The sequence below is a fragment of the Sciurus vulgaris genome, assembly GCF_902686455.1.
Source record: "Sciurus vulgaris genome assembly, chromosome: 13".
Lineage (NCBI taxonomy): Eukaryota > Metazoa > Chordata > Mammalia > Rodentia > Sciuridae > Sciurus > Sciurus vulgaris.
The window spans coordinates 57,529,632-57,538,782 of NC_136474.1; the positions used below are offsets into that span (position 1 = coordinate 57,529,632).

Below are 9,151 nucleotides of genomic sequence, written 5' to 3' on the forward strand. Positions count from 1 at the left end.
AACCGAAACACTTAATTTGTATCTTTGTGTTCTCTATCATATCTTGCAAGTAAGTTATTTTAATGAATATTTACATAGGTCAGGAAAGTTTTAAGCTATTGTAATTAATCATGACTTTTATTAACGTGGGAAATTGGTCATTATTTTTGTGTGAAAAAATTTTTAAATAATCACCAGACATATTCTTAAAAAAAAAAAAAAAAGGTATTCTACAACACTTCCAGTGTTATACATATTCTTGCTAAAAACATAACCTGAATCATAAGGAAATATCATAAGGAAATGACCAGAGAAATTCAAACTGGACTATTCTTTGAAATAAGTGGCCTTTAAATATTTCAAGGTCTTGAAAAGCCAAAGAGAGAGTGGGAAAAATCCAGATAAGTAGGGACTAAAGTAATAACTAAATGCACGTGTTAGCCTTGATTGGACCCAGGATCAAAAGAGAGAGAAAAAAGGACAGAGACCTGTAGGACATTATAAAAGGTCTGTATTGGAGGACTATGGACAGATTTTAATGCGCTCACAGCACACATTCAATGGGAAGTTAAGGAAAAATAAAGTTTCTAAGTGGAGCTAAATAAAGAACATTCTTTTGGTGATTTAATTTCTCCCTTCGCTTGGTAATCACTCACTCCTGTTTCTCCCTGCCTCTTACCCTTGAAGGTACCAGTGTGCTGCTGCAACAGAGTGAACAGAAGCTCGGGAGGAGTGAAATCCAGTTCCTGATTTCCGACAGTCAAGGCTTGAGTTGCCCTGAGAAGCAGATCCTTAAGCTCACGGTTTGTGAGTGCCTTCGAGGCAGCGGCTGCGTGGATGCCCAGCATGACTCCTATGTGGGCCTGGGACCCGCAGCAGTGGCGCTCATGATTTTGGCCCTACTGCTCTTGCTACGTAAGCCTTAACAGCCACTCTTACCTCTATTGGTAATTTGAGTGCCCACTAGTGATTTGTTCCTATGATAGTCATTAATGTCTTTACAAGTGTTCTTCAACCACGCTAGAACACTTTTCAGGGTGAATAGGGAAACAAGCACTGGTGATTGATAAATTCACCAAAATTTTTTGCAGGACTCTTTTCAGACTTAACTTGCCAAGAGCTCCGCCTCCCTCGATAGCCTCTGCTTAGCTTGCTTCTTCACCAGCACGGTGATAGCCAGACCACTGAATGCTTCTGTGCATACCAACAATGACAAGCTGTTCTCAACCAGGTCTGCCTGCTCCGTCCATCCTCCAAAGACCTTGGGTTTCCTTTCATGAAAGACTAAAGGACTGCAGACTAGGGTCATGGAGTCCTATTCCATTTGACCTCTGAACTTGGGCAGAGCACCAGCTCCAAGGCAGTCAGGGCTATTTCAGAGAGAGGAGGAACCTGAGAAAGCCATTAGCCGATGCCCAATTGAATGCACAGATCAACAGTTATTTACAGTGTACCTTTATCCCATTATCTTCATTATATGGGTAATTACAAATACAGACACATAAGGATAAGTGACTTGTCTCAGTTTTCAAAATCTGTAGATAGGTCCTGGAGCTGGGACTGCATGCTTTACAGGATTCCTTGTACTGCCTCTCATCGCAGATTCTCTGGAGCCTAATGTGGCACTTGACACATGACAGATACTCATTATTTATCAAATGTACTGAAACTCTTGAATCACCATTGGTTGATTTCCATCCTATATTAGGCATAGTAGCTATAGTCTTAGTTATTACTGTCAATTATTTTATAGGAGAAGGAATCCAGGAAGTATTCAGTTCATCAGACTGCCAAATGGGAGTGACAATAAAACCAAGTAAAACTCATGTGGTTTTATTGCAGACCACACCGCTTGCTGACGTGGTTAATTCTATACTGCATTGACCAGGGGGCCAGCACCAATTGGTCTTTGCTTCCTTCTAGAGGTAGAATAAAAGTTAAGGGCAGAGCTCTGGAATTGTATCAAAATCTAGATAAAATGTGTGTGTGTGCATATATATACACACGCTTTAATGTAGAATCATTTTAGAAAATAGTTCTTAGGTGATTTGGAGGTTAATGGAGACCTCAGACAATCATGCCTTGTACAAAATTCTCTGTTAAAGTATTACAGCAGCTTCAGCATTCAAAAATTTTTATACTAAAATTTTTCCACTCTTAAGACCTTTTTAATACATACTTTTTGAACAATAAATTTACACACAAAAAGTTTTGGACAGTGGTTTAAAGTTTTTTGCATCTTTAAATTGGTTTTGCTGCTTTGAATACTGCCTCTTCCAGTCTTACTATCATCCCCCCACCCCGCCCCCTGCCATAACCACCACCAGCCTCTTATAATGAACAGGCTTAGAGTATATGACTCCCTCCTTCTACCTCAGGCTTTGGTGTGACTCACCCAAAACAAGCTTGGAGAGGTTGAATCAGAGTGAAGGAAAGAAAAATCGTGCTATAAGCAAGTGAAGACTGAACTTTTAGAAGTGATATGCAAATTCCAAAATTGTGCAATTTAAACTTAGAAATCATCAGGGTTGACCTCTACTCTGTTTTGCTTCTGCACAGTTGTGCCACTTCTGCTGCTGGTGTGCCATTGTGGAGAGGGCGCCAAAGGGTTTACGCCCATACCTGGGACTATAGAGATGCTACACCCTTGGAATAATGAAGGAGCGCCACCTGAGGACAAGGTCAGTTCATCAGATACTGATGCACCTTGTCATCTTTTTTGATTTTAAAGGGGCCTCGGATTGCGGAGAGTGTTTCTAACATTTTTGGTCATGAGAATAATGTTGTTGTAATATTATAAAATATATGTTTGGTATTCATCCCCAGTCCCTGGCATACAACTCCTAAAATCCTTGGCATCTCCAAAGTAGTAGCATCTTGCCCCATATGAAAGGGGCAGTGGGGGCTGGGTGGTCTTGGGAACTACCCTCAACCTGTGAGATCTAACACTATCTCCAAGTAGATAGTGGCAGAATTATATTGACATAGAGGACACCCAGCTGGTGCCTGTTGCAGAATTGATGACTTGCTTGCTTCCCAAGATGGCTCCCCATCTTCTGAGGTCACAGAAGTTTGTGTTGGTCATTGTGGTGTGAGAGTACAAGAGTGGTTTGTTTTCACTAAAGATTTCACACGCATGGCTTTGTTAGAGTTCAAATGACAACATACTTTATGTTGATTGCCAGGGCAGAGTTGAGGCGGTTTTACTACGCCACAATGTATCCTGTGTTAATAAGAATGTAGACCATGTGTCAGGCAGTGAACCAGAGTATGTGGAACAGTGTCCCAGTATTAAATGGGCAATCTTTCTCAACCAGAAACTGCTCTGCTTCCATTCCCCTCCACACATACAGCTGACACAGAGGTAAACCTCCAACCCCTGTGACAGTTGTAAAATGCTGTGAGGTCCCCTTTCCTATTTATTTAATAGCCATCTCTTTCATCTCTCTATTGCATCTTCACCCTGGGTCTCTCTGCATCTGCCATGAGCACTCTTTCCAACTGAGTATGATTCAGAATCCATGTCAATGTTTAGTGAATTCAAATAACAATTGCTTAGACATAAATGTGGGTAGGTCAGGATCAACATGATAATCCTCCAGCATGTAGCCCCGGTGTCTCCTTTCTTGTTGCCCCTCCATGGATGAGTTCCATTGCCATACTGCCCTCATGTTCCAGACACTAGCTACTGTGCTCATGTTCTAACTAGCATGTGAGAGAAGAGTAAAGAGTCCATCTATAAATGTTTTTCCAGAAGTTGCCTACACCATTTCAACTTGACTCACATTGACCAGATCTCAGGTGGCTATGCCTAGTAGCAGCAGAGGCTTGGAAATAAAGAGGCTAAAAATAAAAGTAAGGGTTCTGTAACCACAGCAGAAATCATCAAACCCAAGAAGAAAATGGAAATGTCATTGATGCTAGTTGATAAGTAAGATGAGACCATACAAGAAAGTTTGGGTTTTATTTCCTCCTTGGATTATAATCACCTATGAAATAAAGAAGGTAAAAATGGAGATATCTATAAGACTCAGATAGAAAAAAAATTAGATAAAATGAGGAAGATAATAGGCATTATCTCAAAAAAATAAAGACTCAAGTAGAAATTACTTAACCCAAAATGTTTTTCTTGATTAACCTCTAGGGAAATAGCTTATCCCTTCTTATGCCCGCGTAGTTCAGATGCTTCTGATGCCAACCATATGGACCCTCCATCCTTCTGACTCAGTTCTCAACTGTATTTGCTCACAGGTGGTACCAACCCTTCTGGCAGTGGATCATGGGGAGAATTCAGCAGTAAGAAATGGAATAGGAGGTACAATAGCCAAGGAAGCCACCATGAAAGGAAGTAGTTCTGCTTCTTTCACCAAAGTGCAGCATGATTTGTCTGAGGCAGATGGAAGATGGGAAGAACATAGAAGCCTCCTTTCTGGCGGGGCAACCCAGTTTATGGGGACATCAGGAGGCATGGTGGGTGCTGAAACCATAAGGACCACAAGAGCCACAGGGGCTTCCAGAGACATGGCTGGAGCTCGAGCAGCTGCTGTTGCAGTGAATGAGGAATTCTTAAGAAATTATTTCACTGAGGTAAGGATGGGTTTTTATGTATAGGAAAAAAAATTAAGATGGGAATATGGTTTTAGGGTACTCATTGCCTTGGATACAAATGGGACTTTGGGGTTTTTTCTGTTTGTTGTTTATAGGTCATGTTTATAGGCAATAAGAGAAATGATACTCATTGAATTAGTCAGTATTAGCTAAATTATGCTGTGATAACAAATGATCCCACATCATCTAAGTTCTCATGAAGACTTTTTTCTCACTTTTGTTCATGTCTTGGCCAGTCAGGTTGGCTCTGCTCTGCTTCATGTTCTTTTCATTCCAAGGTGTGTGCTGAGAGAGCAGATTGTACCTGGGAAGCTGCCATCCTTGTGACATAAGGAAAAGAGCAATGGTAGAACCAGGCTATGACAACATAAAGCCTTCAGCTTTCTTTACACTTACATTTCATTGGTCAAAGCAAGTCATATGGTCACACCAAATGTCAGTGGGTCAGAAAGCACAGCCCCTCTGCCTGAGCTCAGGAGGGAGGGCCAGAGAATACATGATCTAAAAAAATACAAGCTATTAAGTCCACTCTGATTTAACCTGCTGGCAAATAGTACTTTGCTTTACTGTTAGGGGAATTCATAGAAAATGATAAGGAAAGTTATAGCAAAGATGATCAAATGCATTAAGCAAGCTCATGCCTGGAATTAGGAATTAGAAGCAGGACTAAAGATAAAAATGTTCAAGACAAAGGGTATTTCAGAACACATTCCATTACTAAGAACTATCAGGGATATTTATTTCTTTATGGAAAGTGGGGGGTCAGGGGAAAGGGAGGAGAAAAAAAAAAAAGAAAATGGATAAGTTCATCTGGAGGCCTAATACCCCTAAAATATGTCAGTACCTAATAACAGAAATTCAAAACCTGATAGAACCAAAAGAGAAACAGACTAGTCCATAATTATAGCTGGAGAGTTCAACCTATTCTGTCAGTAATTGAAGAAACAAGTCAACAAAATCAACACGGAAGGGCTGGGATGTCACTCCATGGTAAAGCATTGGCCTAGTATGCGTGAGACCCTAGGATATAGAAAACCTAATACCATTCTAGGATATAGAAAACCTAATACCATTATCAACTGGCCAGAGCTACTTGGCATCAGTAGAATACCCAATGACACAAAAGCAGAATACACATCCCTTTTGATGTAGAGACTCTATTTTATGACAAAATATAATTTAATAGGTTTAATAGACTTGCAGTCATGCAGGGTACCTTGGCAATCACAAACCAATGATAATAACAAAGCATTGTATAAAATATATCCAAATATTTGTAAGCCACACATTTCCAAATAACCCATGGGTAAAAGAAAAAGAGAGAGAGAGAGAGAGAGAGAGAGAGAGCAGTTAGTATACAGTTGGAACTGTGTACTCTGATGTTTGTGTTTCTGTGATGTTTCCTTTATAATCAGACTCAGATTTTGCATTATGGACAGAAATTTAGTCATCGCTGATGACTTGTCTCTATTTTTATATCCATTTTAGAAAGCGGCCTCCTACACTGAGGAAGATGACATTCACACTGCCAAGGACTGCCTTCTGGTTTATTCTCAGGAAGAAACAGAATCTCTCCATGACTCCATTGGCTGTTGCAGTTTTATCGAAGGAGAGCTAGATGACCGCTTCTTAGATGATTTGGGACTTAAATTCAAGACACTCGCTGAAGTTTGCTTGGATCAAAAAATAGATATGGATATGGAAATTGAGCAGAGGCAAAAGCCTGTCAAAGAAACAAGTGTGAACACAGTTCCACAGTCACGCTATGACCAAACGGTGGTGAACTCAGAGACTTCCTACTCCTCTGGCAGCAGCTTTCAAGTTCCGAAACTAATGCATGAAGCAAATACAGAAAAAGTAACTCAGGAAATAGTCACTGAAAGATCTGTATCTTCCAGACAGGGTCAAAAGGTAGCACCACCTTTTGCTGAACCAGCTGGGAATATCATAATGACAGAAACGTCCTATGCCACAGGTTCCTCTGTACCACCAAACACTGTGATCTTGGGTCCTAGACAGCCACAGAATCTCATTGTGACGGAGAGGGTGTATGCTCCAGCTCCCACCTTGGTGGATCAGCATTATGCTAATGAAGGTAGTGTCATGGTAACTGAAAGGGTAATTCAGCCTAATGGAGGTGTCCCTAATCCTCTGGAAGGCACCCAGCATCTGCAAGATGCACATTATGTTATGGTGAGGGAGAGGGAGAGAGTCCTTGCCCCCAGCTCAGGGGTGCAGCCCACTCTGGCCATGCCCAACATGGCAGTAGGACAGAAGGTGACAGTGACCGAAAGAGTGCTAACACCTGCTTCTACTCTGCAATCCAGTTACCAAATTCCCATTGAAACCTCTGTGAAGGCCAGAAATATCGTGGTTTCTGGAGCAGGAGTCTCTGGCCCTCTGCCAGATTTTGGTTTAGAGGAAACTGGTCATTCTAATTCTACCATAACCACATCTTCCACCAGGGTCACCAAGCATAGCACAGTGCAGCATTCATACTCTTAAACAGCAGCCCGCCACAAACTGGCCCAGAGCTTAGCCAGCAGGGACTGGTTGTATGGTTTCCATGTCCCTGGTCTTTCGAAAGCCTTTCAGACATGCAGAGACATATATGCATAGAACTTAAAGTTTTTCTCTGTCACTGATGGGCAAAGGAATACCCTGACTCTGCTTTCGTGGGTACATTTCAGAAATGCCCTGTGATTTACAGAGGACATAGTGATGATGCCGTTTCTGAAGTGCCTTTTGTGAGTTATACCAACAATATTTGTAAAATAAAACAGTGTAAATGTGACTTCCGAGAATTTACCAAATTAACATGAAGTATCCAGTTCATCAGCCGTCCAGCAGACCCAGGAAACCAACTGGGTCTCTGCCTACCGTAACAACTTGTAACATGCATTCTGTAGTCTGTTCATTACTGCACCTTTCAGATTATTGGCAACTCCTTTTTCCAAAAATACAGTCTGGGCCACCAATTTTGTTGGTTTTCTTTATGACTGGAACCCTTTAAATTGTGTGCGATTGTTGAAATTTTAGAATACTGGTAGAACACATGTCGTTATGTGTTTCTGTGCACATGATATGCCTGCACAGATATATTATGGTCTTAAAAAATGGCATTGTGTCTTCTTATCTCTCAGCAGTCATGAAATTTTTGAATGCATCAAATTCAGTTAAATAATCTAGGACAAAATTTATAAATATACAATAATTTTAGTTATTATAGTATTGAAATGCTGGGGGGTGGGGAACTCAGGATATATTATTTTCTTACCAGCTACAATTTAGTGCAGCTAAACTAACCAGCTACTGTGGTAGGAATGGTGCCTGTTTCACGGCCTTATATCCTCAGTGCCTAACATGGACACCAATATTTGTGGAATTAAAATGAATTTTACAAACCATTCTCTTTTATGTTCAGCTGCCCAAAATATCATGCCCAAAAGACCCCATGTTCCTATAACTATGAATTTCAAATTGTAATTTAATTCTGATTTCCAAAAGTCCATTGACTGGTCATAACTTAGTACATGAGTAGTAAATATTACATTTGAAAATAATAATTAATAATAATAATAATAATAATAATTGACCTGATTTGGGTTGTTTGGCTCCTACATTGTATTTTATTGCTCCTAGAAATAATAATGTTTCAAAATATATGTACATATTAGTAATAATTTATATAACTATTTCCAATAACAAAGCAATTTTTTTAACTTTTCACGACTAATTTCTTGACTTTTAAGATATTTTGCTAGAAAAATGAAACTTTTTCTTTTGACTGTGCTGGGCCTCACATACATTAAGCAAATGCTATACTGTCAAGTTTTACCCTCAACCCCAGAAATGAAATGTTGTATAGGGCATTTTTTAAAATATCGTTTACTTGAATTGTATTACAAAAGGAATTATACAGTGTGCTCCACCTACTGTGTATAGAAAGGGCAAATGTTTTAGAGATCATAAGCTGTAGCTAATATGGAGGCCACTCTTCTTCCATGATTAAGAATCATTTTCTCTCTAGTTGGTAATTTTTATTTTTTTTTTTTCATTCTAGTCTCAGTTATATTTTGTCAAATATGCAGTAGGAGTATCACTGCCTTGTGAAAATGTAGATATGACCTATGTACCTGGAACAAACAAAACTTCATCTTTGGCCTCGTGGGGCAGGCTTAGAAACCAAACCTGTCATGTGTACATAACATAACCATATGTTCTAAATGGATTTCTTTGTTCCTAAAAAGGTACTTTGCATTATTTTTTGCTTCGGTTCCTTGGGAGATTTGTATGTGTGTCATCATAAAATATTTAAATAAAAAAGACTGCCTTTAGAGGGAACTTTCTCCATGTCTTCTATATTCTTGTATATTATGTTTTTTAGAGGAGAGCACACCCTAAAGACAGGTGTTTCTTAGACTTTGTTATTTAATTAGATCCACTTACAGCCAATGCAGTCAGCCTCTTTAGAAGAGCATTATTTCTTTCCTTAGGAAGGTTGGAACACAAAAAAGCATGATTTAATTTTAATTTCAGATTCGTGGTAATTTTTTTATTGTAA

At 39.6% G+C, this 9,151-nt stretch overlaps 1 protein-coding gene across 1 annotated transcript in view; it reads left to right on the plus strand.

The window, feature by feature from the left end:
• Window positions 1-8,931, plus strand: part of DSG2 (desmoglein 2) — a 58,839-nt gene extending 49,908 nt beyond the window's left edge. Inside the window, exons 12-15 of the mRNA XM_079109319.1 lie at window positions 667-894; window positions 2,539-2,660; window positions 4,231-4,566; window positions 6,076-8,931. Of these exons, the coding sequence (XP_078965445.1) occupies window positions 667-894; window positions 2,539-2,660; window positions 4,231-4,566; window positions 6,076-7,092 (1,703 nt within the window). The 3' untranslated portion in view covers window positions 7,093-8,931. The remainder of the gene's footprint in view (window positions 1-666; window positions 895-2,538; window positions 2,661-4,230; window positions 4,567-6,075) is intronic.
• The last annotated feature ends 220 nt before the right edge of the window (window positions 8,932-9,151 follow it).